At 45.8% G+C, this 15,347-nt stretch overlaps 1 protein-coding gene across 1 annotated transcript in view; it reads left to right on the top strand.

Annotated features, from left to right (window-relative positions):
- The window catches only part of LOC126474614 (diuretic hormone receptor-like), a gene marked incomplete at its 5' end in the record, with an annotated part of 214,567 nt that overhangs the window by 21,682 nt on the left and 177,538 nt on the right, over positions 1 to 15,347 (top strand). Inside the window, one exon of the mRNA XM_050102090.1 lies at positions 1,396 to 1,585. Coding sequence (XP_049958047.1) covers positions 1,396 to 1,585 — 190 coding nt within the window. The remainder of the gene's footprint in view (positions 1 to 1,395; positions 1,586 to 15,347) is intronic.

The following is a 15,347-nucleotide window of genomic DNA, read 5'->3' as shown; positions in this document are numbered from 1 at the left end:
AGGATCACTCCTATTCTGATGGTGGGCCAGTCACCTAGTCGCTCAGTGGTCTGGACCCAGCTAACCTGGCCCAGGTGATGTTGCCACTTCATGGGTTTGGCGGATCACGCCCCAGTTACCCATAGGCGCGTGGAAGCGTCCTTGCTGACGCGTTCCGAGGTTCTACGCCAACAAACGAGGTCGCTGGCATGCAGGGCACCCGGTGTTTGGCGCTCTGCTCAAGGACAGAAGGGTGCTGCAGCCACCCAGCACAGAGGAGTCTCACACAGAGTGAGCAACACCCTCCAGCCTAGCAGTCCAGCTCAACCCTCCCCCCCCCCCCCCCACAAGGGACCCATCTTCTGGTCCCTTGGGGGGACAGCTCTCCCTGTTTCAGGCACCCTTCGTTTTCACATCGGACTGAGTTGCGGCTCTCCTTTCTGACGCAAGGCAGCATCAGGGCGGGCCCGGGAAATGCCGAGCATAACTTCTGGACCACAGGAAGGCGGAAATAGCCACTTGGGAAGGAGAAGCTGTATGTGAGGCATGTCGCCGGCACGCTCGACCAAGAAGCGATACGCCCTGTGCGAGATTCCGTACCTTACGGCGCGCCGGCGGTGGGCGGGCCCGTACCAAGTGCACCGTACAAGTGACCGAGGAACTGTGAGCCTGCACCCATGCTCAACTCATCCGACCTCACGCCATGTATTTTTTTTTTTAAATCTTTATTCAATCCAATAATATCACACATTATAACCCACCACCTTATACATTAGTGGGTCTTAACATCTACAATACAATTCAATGATGTTACCAGAATTTTTTTTAAATTCTAGTTCTAGTCTACTTACATGCTACAGGAAATTATGAGTTAGTTACTTAATGGGTAAGATCTAGTCTCTACTCTAATCTAACTATTCTAAAAGCTACTTCCTGCAGCGTTACAGCCGTACTAGTTGTTGTATAAACCAACTATGTGGCCGTGCCCACCGAACTAATCCCAGTGGGCATACCCCTGGCACCGGGCTGGCGCTTAGAAAATCGCTGCAGGTTCTATTTTGAGATGTCCTTTCTATATCCTACTGAGAATTATCTATCTACTAGGTCGCTATCGGTGTGCAATTGTCAGGTTCGTGTGTTAGCGCACCTTCCCCCTGTTCCAGAACGTGGCGGATTCCTACCGTCACGGTGATTGGCCAGTCCACGCCCTGGCGATAGGTCGCATTGAGACAAGGCGTGATCAATAGTTCATGTGTTTTCCCTACGATATTCTCGCAGGACTTTTGCCGATACTTCACTGGCAAGGCGGTTTATGGTGTCAAATGTAGTCGGGCTTCTGATTAAGTGATAGGTGCCATGTATTTTACTGCAGGTACAGTTTCCAGTGATTTGTCGCCAGTAGCCGGTGTGTTGCAGAGAACGCGTCGCGGTGGTGCCACGCGAACGGCACGTGGTCCAGCTACAGCAACTACTCGCTGTGCCGCGACCTCAGCCCGCTGGCGGCCGACGAGCCCGGCGTCGAGGTGGCGACGACGCTCTACTTCAGCGGCTACGCCCTGTCGCTGGCAGCGCTCGCCGTCGCCGTCGCCGTCTTCCTGCACTTCAAGTAAGCGAACTACGAGCACGATAGCTGTCACAACTGGAGGCATGGGGCACGTTTCATAGTTTACAGTCAGCCTACAGACAGAAAGTCCCGAAAGAAATTACAAATGAACAAGATCATATTCTACAAGGGGAGACCAAAAGAGTTACAGTTTTAAGGCGTTGCACCAAGTTACGTAATGGGGCAAATAAAAGTGCCCAGGACGAACGGATAAGATTGGACGTGAATTTGTGGCAGCATTAACGAAGGAGCAAAAGACTCACAGTTACTTCCAGTAGGATGGAGCAACTTCCCATACAGCCAGAACGAACCTTGGAGCACGCTTACTCAATCTCCACGCGTGACAGAACTGTTAGTAGAGGTCTGTCTGGTCGCGGCACTAGCGGACCACCCAGGTCATTTGATTTGTCGGTGTGCGACTACTTTGTGTGGGGAGTCCTCAAGTCTAAGGTGTATCGCAACAACCCACACGGTCTTAAACAACTGCAGCACAACGTTTCGGACGAGACTGAAGCAGTTCCAACAGTTCAGCTTCGATCTGCCTTCAGCAAATTGCTAACCAGGCCCAAAAGTGCCAAGAGATGAATGGTAGTCACTATCTACTTCTGGTGTAGTAAGGTTAGCACTGTACTTTATTTCCTCTGCTATGTTTCTTTGTACCCTGGAACCCTTTTCTCCGGGCCTATTTTATTTGTCCCACCATGTATATGCAACATATCGCGATTTCGATGCGGCTACATAAGCACCAACATGTCGTCAGGGGATTACTGTGGCACTCGTGTCTTTCCGACGCGCGTGCGGTAAATGCGGAAACGTGAACATTATCAAACGCGTCCAAAACGGACCAACGTGATGTTATTCTTTTCTTGGCTGCCGAAGGACAAACAGATTTAGACATCCTTCGGAGAATGTAGAATGTATATGGGACGGCATGTCTGTCGAAAACCACCGCCAAGAGAAACTGCGACAACGGGTGCCGCAGCTTCATGATAACGCACGTCCCTGTAATACAAATGTCGTAATCCAGAAGTAATGCCAACTCAAATGCGAGGCATTCCAGACCCATCCTGTAATCTTATCCCTCCCTACCCGATTTTCACGCCTTCGGAGCTTAGAAACGCTTCGAAAGGTCACCGAATCCTGTCGGACACGCATGTGCAGCAAGCAGTTGCAGATTTCTTCATTAGAGCAGGACACGGCGTTTTACCAGAAGTGTATCTTCAACCTGGTGCGTCCGTGGGATGATTGTCTCAATCTTCATGGCGATTTTGCCTTATTCGCGTACCTATTCTGGACTGTACAGCCTTCTAACGGGATCTTTTTGATCGACACTTGTGTGTACCTCCGTCCAGAATTAATTTGTGTCATCACAACATAAGGGAGCTGAAAAACAAGGTAGGTGAGCTTGTATCTGTTAAAGAAGTTGGAAGTTTTGATGCGATATGTGTTCTGTGCCTCTCTGGTTGCAATATAGCCACAGGGATAGAGAATTTAATACCAAAGATTATACTTTAGCATGATTTTCATCTAGAATTTATATGGAAATATGAGAAGTGGCAATATATGTAAAACTTGAATATAAAGTCAAAATTATTATAACAAGCAGGTTTTCTGTAGATCACAATTTAGAAGCTGTTCTTACTAAGTATTCGGCAACAAAAATAACACTAGCGGACACGAAACGCCTTATATTCCGCATACCGGTTTCCAGCTACATTTTATCCTTCATTTCATTCCTTTCCTGGAGAAACTTTGTCTCAAATGTATATACATTATCGTCTTCTAGGCTCAACATCTCACTCGTTATAGAGAGACGCTGACTCAGGTTTTCAGGCTACCAAATGGGAACGTGTTGTGCACAAAATGGTCCTAATATCACATGATTGTGAGTGTTGCGGGCGTAGCACTATGACACAATGTGTGTATAGTGTGTGAGCGTTTAGATTGACTGGGAGTGAGAAATGAATAAGCAGCGTAGATTATCCATTAATCACTGTTAAATAGCTTATTTGTAAAACAGTATTGTACACTGAGTCTAAACAGTATGCGACAGCGCTGTTCTCAACAGAGTGGCTTTGCATTCTGGAAGGTGGTGGCTCCAATCTTTATCCACCACCTTGATTTCTTTTCCGTGGTTTCCCTAAATTACACTCCTGGAAATTGAAATAAGAACACCGTGAATTCATTGTCCCAGGAAGGGGAAACTTTATTGACACATTCCTGGGGTCAGATACATCACATGATCACACTGACAGAACCACAGGCACATAGACACAGGCAACAGAGCATGCACAATGTCGGCACTAGTACAGTGTATATCCACCTTTCGCAGCAATGCAGGCTGCTATTCTCCCATGGAGACGATCGTAGAGATGCTGGATGTAGTCCTGTGGAACGGCTTGCCATGCCATTTCCACCTGGCGCCTCAGTTGGACCAGCGTTCGTGCTGGACGTGCAGACCGCGTGAGACGACGCTTCATCCAGTCCCAAACATGCTCAATGGGGGACAGATCCGGAGATCTTGCTGGCCAGGGTAGTTGACTTACACCTTCTAGAGCACGTTGGGTGGCACGGGATACATGCGGACGTGCATTGTCCTGTTGGAACAGCAAGTTCCCTTGCCGGTCTAGGAATGGTAGAACGATGGGTTCGATGATGGTTTGGATGTACCGTGCACTATTCAGTGTCCCCTCGACGATCACCAGTGGTGTACGGCCAGTGTAGGAGATCGCTCCCCACACCATGATGCCGGGTGTTGGCCCTGTGTGTCTCGGTCGTATGCAGTCCTGATTGTGGCGCTCACCTGCACGGCGACAAACACGCATACGACCATCATTGGCACCAAGGCAGAAGCGACTCTCATCGCTGAAGACGACACGTCTCCATTCGTCCCTCCATTCACCCCTGTCGTGACACCACTGGAGGCGGGCTGCACGATGTTGGGGCGTGAGCGGAAGACGGCCTAACGGTGTGCGGGACCGTAGCCCAGCTTCATGGAGACGGTTGCGAATGGTCCTCACCGATACCCCAGGAGCAACAGTGTCCCTAATTTGCTGGGAAGTGGCGGTGCGGTTCCCTACGGCACTGCGTAGGATCCTACGGTCTTGGCGTGCATCCGTGCGTCGCTGCGGTCCGGTCCCAGGTCGACGGGCACGTGCACCTTCCGCCGATCACTGGCGACAACATCGATGTACTGTGGAGACCTCACGCCCCACGTGTTGAGCAATTCGGCGGTACGTCCACCCGGCCTCCCGCATGCCCACTATACGCCCTCGCTCAAAGTCCGTCAACTGCACATACGGTTCACGTCCACGATGTCGCGGCATGCTACCAGTGTTAAAGACTGCGATGGAGCTCCGTATGCCACGGCAAACTGGCTGACACTGACGGCGGCGGTGCACAAATGCTGCGCAGCTAGCGCCATTCGACGGCCAACACCGCGGTTCCTGGTGTGTCCGCTGTGCCGTGCGTGTGATCATTGCTTGTACAGCCCTCTCGCAGTGTCCGGAGCAAGTATGGTGGGTCTGACACACCGGTGTCAATGTGTTCTTTTTTCCATTTCCAGGAGTGTATTTCAGGCAAATTCCGGGATGGGTTCCACTATAAGGGCTACCGACTAACTGTCCCAACACTGTCATTCTAGACAGGTAATAACAAGACATATCCAGTATCTTTATAAAAGACATCTCCGGATAAATAAAGCTACTGCTACTACTACTACTACTACTAGTAGTAGCAGTATTTAAAATGTGCTGCTAAGGACTGTCAAGGATTACAACATCTATGATGTGTACGAGCTGGCCTGTTGTTCAATCGAAGGCAAAGAAAAGACCTCTTGGTACAATGCGAAGAATATACCAAGGTTGGTTATGGGGCGGAGATGGAGTAACGAGAGTAGAGAAACTTTCAGTAAATGCATATTACACAGGGAGGGGATAACCGAACATAGAGACGCCAGTTAATGCCAGTAGATGAAGTGGAAACGGAGTCAGAGGTTAACTTGCAAGCTGCAGTATATTCTGTCTTGATATGGCTAGGAGCCAGACTTAAGTACAAGACGAGTGACTATTACCATATCATGTATCAAATATCCGGACAGAAATCTTACAGGCGGAGAATTGACATTTCATACAACAGAGAAGCATTTAATGACAGAAACTGTGCAACTGTATGTGATGTGCGACACGTACTGCAGGAAGTAGTCAATTGAACACAGAACAGAACAGATCCGCAACAGATTTATGAAAAGTAGAGAATGTGAAGTAACTCATTACGCTAAACAGACGATAACGCTTATTACAGCATTAAGGCGTCTAATAAGGAACAAGCACCAAAATGTGAATAACTTTTCCTACAATTTATTTCGTAGACTGAATCCATCTAAAAATGAATCGTCGGCGAACAGATCTGTTGAAACAGGTTTTTGCCAGAAGAAACGTATGTAAGCATTTTGTGACAATGACTGATCGTATAGCATGGATTTATACACGAGGATGGCCAGATTGTGTAACATTTACTCAAAATCCCTAATGGATATAAAATAGGACAGCCTAATGCCATGGGAAAAGCCAACGTAGTGCATGAGACTTCAAGAACCGTAACTAAAAACACAAAGAACCCAATACGCCAATAGATGCCCAAATGGTCACCTTGGAATTACGTCCTATGACAACAATAATGATATTTTACACGGAAATTACAGTGACACAAAAATAACAGTGTTGTTAACAATACGTAAATTGTATGAAAACATAATCTGGTTGCCACAGACTTTGAATTTATTGATGATATTGACTTATTGCTACTGAGGCTAAGGGATATTACTTCGTTGCAAACGCTATCGATGCACAACACGAAATCATTGATGCCGTATAGCCGTCTGACTGATTCCGTGGGAGGCAACTAGAAGAGACTGTCATGGAACTCCAAATAGAGGTACTGAAAACGTCTCGCAATCCGCCAAACCATGGAGGGCTTGTGAAAGGCGAGACGATTGAGAGTGGAATGACATCGAGTGATCGCAGTATCATTCGCTTTTTTTTCATTTATTTTTTCATCAGTCTACTGACTGGTTTTATGCGGCCCGCCACGAATTCCTTTCCTGTGCTAACCTCTTCATCTCAGAGTAGCACTTGCAACCTACGTCCTCAATTATTTGCTTGACGTATTCCAATCTCTGTCTTCCTCTACAGTTTTTGCCCTCTACAGCTCCCTCTAATACCATGGAAGTCATTCCCTCATGTCTTAGCAGATGTCCTATCATCCTGTCCCTTCTCCTTATCAGTGTTTTCGACATATTCCTTTCCTCTCCGATTCTGCGTAGAACCTCCTCATTCCTTACCTTATCAGTCCACCTAATTTTCAACATTCGTCTATAGCACCACATCTCAAATGCTTCGATTCTCTTCTGTTCCGGTTTTCCCACAGTCCATGTTTCACTACCATACAATGCTGTACTCCAGACGTACATCCTCAGAAATTTATTCCTCAAATTAAGGCCGGTATTTGATATTAGTAGACTTCTCTTGACCAGAAATGTCTTTTTTGCCATAGCGAGTCTGCTTGATGTCCTCCTTGCTCCGTCCGTCATTGGTTATTCTACTGCCTAGGTAGCAGAATTCCTTAACTTCATTGACTTCGTGACCATCAATCCTGATGTTAAGTTTCTCGCTGTTCTCATTTCTACTACTTCTCATTACCTTCGTCTTTCTCCGATTTACTCTCAAACCATACTGTCTACTCATTAGACTGTTCATTCCGTTCAGCAGATCATTTAATTCTTCTTCACTTTGACTCAGGATAGCAATGTCATCAGCGAATCTTATCATTGATATCCTTTCACCTTGTATTTTAATTCCATTCCTGAACCTTTCTTTTATTTCCATCATTGCTTCCTCGATGTACAGATTGAAGAGTAGGGGCGAAAGGCTACAGCCTTGTCTTACACCCTTCTTAATACGAGCACTTCGTTCTTGATCGTCCAATCTTATTATTCCCTCTTGATTGTTGTACATATTGTTTATGACCCGTCTCTCCCTATAGCTTACCCCTACTTGTTTCAGAATCTCGAACAGATTGCACCATTTTATATTGTCGAACGCTTTTTCCAGGTCGACAAATCCTATGAAAGTGTCTTGATTTTTCTTTAGCCTTGCTTCCATTATTAGCCGTAACGTCAGAATTGCCTCTCTCATCCCTTTACTTTTCCTAAAGCCAAACTGATCGTCACCTAGCGCATTCTCAATTTTTTTTCCATTCTTCTGTATATTGTTCTTGTAAGCAGCTTCGATGCATGAGCTGTTAAGCTGATTGTGCGATAAGTCTCGCTATACCATCACTAAGAGGGAAATCCAAGGAACCACAGAAAACGGGAGTATAAGGGCGAAATGCAACGTCAAGTAAGCTACGTGCGAAGAATATAGCCAAGTATGTTTCATTGTCTACGAACTCCATCGCTGGCTGATAATGCAGGTTTTCAAGCGCAATTACTAACAGTGACTAGGCATAGAGAAATGGAGGGCTGGATACTAGTTATGAAAGGTCTTCTAGGCTATCATGCTGCCATGCCGGAAAGGCAGTATTCTCTACGAATGGAGAAAAAGTATCTGAGATCGGCGACTACTGAATAAAAGAGTTTTCAGGATTTTCCATTGCGTTGATGGTTATGATTACATCAAGGTGAGGTCTAAATACACTGATGGAAACGAAATCGCAACACCAAAAAATGGTTAATGTAGACTATGGAAATTTCTGGAATACTTAAGAATCACAGATTAACGTAAATGCGAGGTGCGTGCATTGTGTTGTATAGCTGCCAGACGTCATTTTATGGGATGACATTCAATGTCTGTTCCACTTCATCGGTTAGGACAGTGACGGTTAATGCTGTTTGTGGAGTTGTCGTCCGGTGATGTCCCGTATGTGCTCCATTAGAGGCAGATTTGGTGATGGAGCAGGCCAAGGCAACATGCCGACACTCTGTAGAACATATTGGGTTTCGAAGCTCCATGTGAGCAAGCGTTTATCCTGTAGCAAATCACCTCCTGGAATGCTGTTCATTAAAAGTCGAACCACTACACTGACATACAAATTTGCAGTCAGTGTGTGTGGCTTAGCCACTAGAGTGCTCCTCCTGTCTTAAGAAATCGCATGCCTCTCAACCCACAACTCCACAGACATGTCCACTATGTGTAGCTGGCAGACAGGTTGGTTGCAGGCCGTCAATTGGCCTCCTTCTAAGCAACACACGGCCGCCACTGGCACCGACGCAGGATCAGCTTTCATCAGAAAACACAAGAAACTTCCACCCTGCCCTCCAGTCAACTCACGCTTACCGCCATTGAAGTCGTAAATGGTGGTGGTTTGAGGTCAGTGGAAAGCGTTCTACAGGGCTTCCGGCCCTGAGCTGTCGTTGCATAAACCATCTGCAACAGTTCACTGAGTCACTATTGTGCCACTTGATTGCTGCCATATTCCAAATACGATGCTCTTCCCTCTCGATAGTAACTCGTGGCCGTCTGGTGTCATGTCTTGTTGTGAAATTACACTGCCGTAACCACCGCTGCCAGAGGTCCTGTACAGTGGCTACATTCATGCCAAATTTTTCTGCAATATCGCTGAAGGAACATGCAGCTTCTCGTAGCCATATTACACGACCTCGTTCAAACTCAGTAGGTTGCTGATAATGGCGACTTTGTCAGCTTAAAGGTATTCTTCACTCATGCCAGCTCACTGTGTCCTATCCCTCAAAGGTAACTAACGTTCACGACCATCGCAGCGTGTGTTTAAAGCAAACGTGATTTACAACCTCATAGTGGTGTCACTAAGGCCAGTCTTATGCGAATGGTGCGAAATTTGAACAGATATCATCTTTCAGATGTAGAAACACATATAAGCTTTCGTTTATGTTGCACATCTCGTTGTTGTTGCGATTTTCTTCCGTCACTGTACTGGTAGCCAATCGTGGAAAAGATTGTCGAGATGTTAACGCTGCTGACTCGCTCTCCTGTGCCCTACGATCCATCAGATAATGGCTGCAGTTCGATGTAGTTTGAGGGAGGATCCAGTAGCGGAAACTACCTTCTATATCATAATGTAGAAGGCCACTGTAACCATGACCGAAACGTTGGTTTTTCCCGAGTTTTTACATTATGACTCGGTACGCTACTCAGAAAAAAAAGTGTCATCTGACTCTAGCCGGGAAAGACCAGGCAATTATACCTTCCATAGTTTACACGTAACCCCAAGGCATGAACAAAAACAGAATCCAGAATTTTATCGAAGATTTGTGGTACCAACAAGAGTATTAGTATTGTGTAGTTATTTAAAGGGTCAATAGCAGTAGTCTGCATTGGTATCAATTAGTTTTTTCGTAGTATTCTGTGTTTTGCAGTTTTAGGAACTTTTCTGTAATGCTTCTAAGTACCAGGTAAAAGTAATTTATCTATACCCATTCTATTATATGAAAAAATTGAATTGTGTACGTTTTTCAGGTAATAGGCTGCAGTTGTGAACGATAACAAATAACATTGGTTAGTGACGCGTTAAATAGTTAAGTATTCTGTATTTGGAGTCGTATTCTCGTAGTTTGACTTAAAGTCCGTCATCTCATTCGAGCATTATTTGAATCAGGCTTTGTAAGAATGACGTTCTCCATGGTTATATTTGTCCTTATGCATGAGCAGTAAGTGACTGTTGTGTGTACTCCCAGACGAAAACGCTCGCCGCGACAGGGCACATATTGCGAAAGCAAATCACCCGCAGAAGATATTTTAACATCTTCCATGTCAGTTTCAATTATCAAGAAGTGATTTGGGGATAGCAGTCCTTCTCGTGACATCATTTGTATGATGGAAATGAAATGGAAATGAGCGTTTGGCGTCATTGGCCGGGAGGCCCCTCGCGGGGCAGGTCCGGCCGCCATATCGCAGGTCTTATTACATTCGGCGCCACATTGGGCGACCTGCACGCCGGATGGGGATGAAATGATGAAGAACACAACACAACACCCAGTCCCTGAGCGGAGAAAATCTCCGACCCAGCCGGGAATCGAACCCGGGCCCAGAGGACGGCAATCCGTCACGCTGACCACTCAGCTACTGGGGCGGACATTTGTATGATGATAACAGTTTAACAGGATAAATGACACTGACATTCTATGACGGGCACAGTCTGCAGAATCATGAGCATCTAACGTCTCTGTATGTGTTGTAAATGCTTTTCCATTGGATCTAAACAAAACATGTAATGGAAAGCATCTCAAGAGAGTGCTTTGAGGTATAAACGTGTGTCAAGAGACTACCTGAAAGAAGAGTTCCGTTGAAGCATTGTGTTTCGTTCGGCGTCCATCCAAGTACGAAGTGTGGCGTTACGAAATGCAGAACAAGGAGTAACTTTAGGAACATACATAATTTGGAGCTACAGTATATTCGAAAGGAAGCAGAAATGGAACTGTGTTTATAACAGATTCCAGATCGCCGGTGTCAGCTGAGCTGGACAGTTGAAGACCTGATAAATTAAAGCAAGAGACAAATCCGTCTCACTGTTGGACAGTAACCTGGCTTACAATTGACGATACCGCCCCGTTCTTACGAAAATGAAGCGAAAAATCCACCAGATCACAAAGTACGACACGTGAGGTCACTAGCTTGTGATGTTGCAAGCGAAGTTTTCATTTTACTAACTATGACGGTATGTGGAACTGGTGATGCCTTGTTAAGAGGTGTGCGCAACAACATTCCAGAAAGATAAGCAATGCTTCACAATCAGCACAAATGCATGCAATTCACGCAAATCAAGAGAGAAAGCCCAAGTTATCCTTACAATTTTACTACCACAATGTACAATAACGCCAACGCACAATCATTTTAAAAATAGAAGGTTTGCACCACTTATACGAGTGAGTACAGAATTTACAATAATTTGAACTCTCACAATTCTTTACTGGCAAGACAAAGATCAACGGAATTATTCTTGCGATCACAGGTTTATAACTTTATCAACGTATATTACTTTCAAAACAACATCTGTATCAAAAACTCTCATATATATTCTCAAATACAGGTTGGCAGTTACATAAAACCAACTATAAACCGTAACAGTTAAGGCTGGAAGGAACACTTTACTTCCGGTAGGGGCTCAAAAAATAGATAACAGTCAAAACAATGGCGATAGTAACCCATAACTACAAACATTTTTCAAACAACCCACAGCCAAGGTCATTCAGTAGACCGCGAAAATAAACACAGTATCTCCCACTGTCAATAAGTAATGAATAGGAGGCGCTAGTACCAAACACAATCACATTTTTGAACAAGACAAAAGTGAAGTTCACCAAATGTCTGTAACCTAGAGCACCTTGTAACGCTCTGGGCTACAGCGTACCTTGTAACGCAACAGGTTTCTAGCGAGTCCAGAATCCAATACAACTGGAAACCAAACAAATCAGGTCACGCCTGAAAATCGCATGCGGCTGTAAAATCCGTTGAGGAGTACCAATTGACGTCGAGTCGAGACACGTAGCAATCTGAGTTGACGCGGCGCAGGTTGTCTGCCAGTCATTTGTTTGCTGGCCTTCGGGCAGGAACTGAGTCCGCGACTGGTGGCGGCACCGCCAAAGCAGGCCACCAGAGTGCCCTCTCAGCAGTCGTGGCCCATGTCAACACTTTATTGGCGGTCACACCGGAACCATTTGCTGGGTACTCAAAGTGGCTCGGCGAAATGACGAAACTTAATCGTCACACTAAGACTAGAAAACTTCCTCATTGCTTTACACACCACAAAGTACCAATAAGTAGATAACATACAGAGTGATTATAATTAAAGTTAAACTTTCAAACCGTTGAAGAAATAACACCACCGGTAAGAATGACGTGAAACTGAGATGTAATATTTTCAGAGAACGGGCAAAATATATGGCAGAAGTAAAGTAAATAGTTACAAAATGTAGCAACAGATGGCACTGTAAGCATCATAATTTAATAGTGATCGGCTACAAATGACAAATGAATCATGTAACAATGCCTAAGGTGTACGTTTGATGCTAAAAAACTGTACTACTCAGTGTACATGGGTCTATAGGTGTGATTCTTTTGGTTCGTAAGCCCATCCATGATGGCAAGGTCATATCATATCTGATGAAAAAAATCTGTTTTTAATTGTCCTGAGGCCAAAAAAGGGCACAAAAACCATCACTTATAACAATTTTTAATTATCCTGAGGCCAAAAACTGCATAAATAGCATCAATCACGTTGGTTTTTAATTGCCCTGAGACCCAAAACCTCATAAACGGCAACAATTAAATCGGTTTTATTTGTCCTGAGGCCAAAAAAAAGCATGAAATGAAATGTCGTGTGACGAGGGCCTCCCGTCGGGTAGACCGTTCGTCTGGTGCAAGTCTTTCGATTTGACGCCACTTCGGCGACTTGCGCGTCGATGGGGATGAAATGATAATGATTAGGACAACACAACACCCAGTCCCTGAGCGGAGAAAATCTCCGACCCAGACGGGAATCGAACCCGGGCCCTTTGGATTTACAGTCTGTCGCGCTGACCACTTTTTTTATTTAATTTTTTTTTTATTTTTCGCTACCCCTTTTTTTCCGGGCCCGTAGGACGGCAATCCGTCACGCTGACCACTTTTCTTTTTAATCCAATTTCAGGCTTACCACCTTTGCTGACATACATTTTATTGTACTATCGCATAAATAGTGTCTACAAAGTCCATATGTTGACAAATAGTGGCTAATTAGAAAGTTAATTAATTAAGGAAATGAATAAAACTGAAAATGCCCAAATGAAAGACACGACGACATGGCGGATAGTACAAATACAAAAGAAACATGCTCCTGTAGCAATGAAATGAAATTCGTGTCTGGGGCGACACCTGCTCACGACCCGACGTTCGATAGAGCAAGAGAGCCATCTATCGACTCGTTCTCCAGACGTTGGTGTAAGACTGGGTCGTCTTCTCGAAATTAACTAAGGGTCAGTAAGTGTGATCGATGTCTATCTCGGCTTCTTCGTCTATCTCATCTCTCACCCGTCACACCCCATCTGGCTGGCGGGTCGGTAAATGTAAGTCGCAAGTAATTAGCGAAGTCTTGCCTATATTTCTTATGCTGTTGCAGCTTCGTGTGTCCATCCAGGAGAAAATGCCAAAAATCAATTTTGTCCTTTTCCGATTCGTTATACACGTAGCCCACCACCATTCCCCGCACCCATGTCACTGCATTGGTTTTTTTGGACCGGGAAATAAGATTCTTGGGGAAAAAAAGTGTGTCTGATGAAATTGTGTGAGGGGCGGAGTGTAACAGGAACGCCAAAATCTGTTGTGCCAAGTGCCACACTGGAGCCGTCCCACTACATGCTAAACGATGTTCATCAGTGTCCACTGTTGCGCAGCCTAAACATAGTGGAGTGTCTGCCAAATGAATCGCGTGCCGCCGTTGATTCGTTGCGAACTTCCTATTTATTACCACATACCATGTTGAGCGTACCGACGTTGGGAGTAAACGTTCCGTATAACGCGCCATATCTGTCGCCAGTTCTTGTGTGGGTACTTCTTTTCCAGGGTATTCCTGGGGCACCTGCGCAGTAAGAGTTGGTATACGTCTCGCGTCGTCGGTAGTCGTGTTTTTGGGAAGGATTCTCTGACATAGCTAAGCTCCAAATAAAAAGACTTGAAATGTGACAGCTTCGGTGAAATATGGCCCACATTGATTGGGGGCAGCATTGAAGTGGGCGCTAGTACATCGGCCAACGCACCCGAGATATTTCGAAATTGACCGCGCCACTGTCGGAAAATCGTACTGTCGACATCATGTAGTGTCTCGTGGTTCACATGTACAGGTCCATATAACTGGAGGAAATAGTCGGTAAACACATGCGCGATATCACGCTGGTGCACAACTTGCTGGCTAGTTTCAGAGATTAGTTCCCTGATCAATGTCCTGCGTCGTCGTTGGCGTTCACGTACCACGTGGTGCATGGAGGGAGTTTCGGCAGCAACTGTGTCCACCAATCCCGCCCGGACCATTATACCTTCCATTCTTAGTCTCGTCAGCTGTAAATACTTGGCTTTTATCCTGCGCATGGCCGTGTGCCTTTCCGGCGATGGTTGTTGGGTCATCAGCTCCCTCAGGGCTGTAAAATAAAAATCAGCCGTCGTGCGGTTCCACTGCGATTTGTCCTGCCCATATCGTATCAACGTTCTCCGTAACGTTGGTTTTGCGCATTTAATCCACCACTGGAGAACCGAGGTGTATGCTCGTTGGCGGCGAACGCAGGTCTCCCAGGCCGCCTCTATCGACCGGTGACATTCAGTGTCACGTAAAAGTGCACAATTCATTTTCCAGTGACCCTTACTCCGCCATATCTTTTGACGCGGTAGTGAAATCGTACAGACGTACGCCATATGATCCGTAAAAGCCGCTGGCCAGATTTCGGCATCCAGTATCGCCGTCCGTAGAGCTCGTGTCACATACACTCTATCAAGTCTACTCGCCGAGTGTCCCGTGACAAACGTATAGCCCGGTCTGTCACCATGCTGCATTTCCCAGGTATCCAGAAGCGCCATTTCAGTAATCAACGCACGCAGTTCCATGCATGGCACATAATGAGGCACTTGGTCCTTTTTGTCGACGACACAATTAAAGTCGCCGCCCACTATATAGTTATCATAGCGTCCAGCGAACAACGGTGCTATCTCTTCGGCGTAAAAAGTCGCCCTTTCTCTTCGTTTTGTGGAGCCAGATGGTGCGTATA

Source organism: Schistocerca serialis, chromosome 4 (assembly GCF_023864345.2).
Source record: "Schistocerca serialis cubense isolate TAMUIC-IGC-003099 chromosome 4, iqSchSeri2.2, whole genome shotgun sequence".
Classification (NCBI taxonomy): domain Eukaryota; kingdom Metazoa; phylum Arthropoda; class Insecta; order Orthoptera; family Acrididae; genus Schistocerca; species Schistocerca serialis.
The sequence above is the reverse complement of the archived record's forward strand: the minus strand, read 5'-3'. Positions and strand labels throughout refer to the sequence as shown.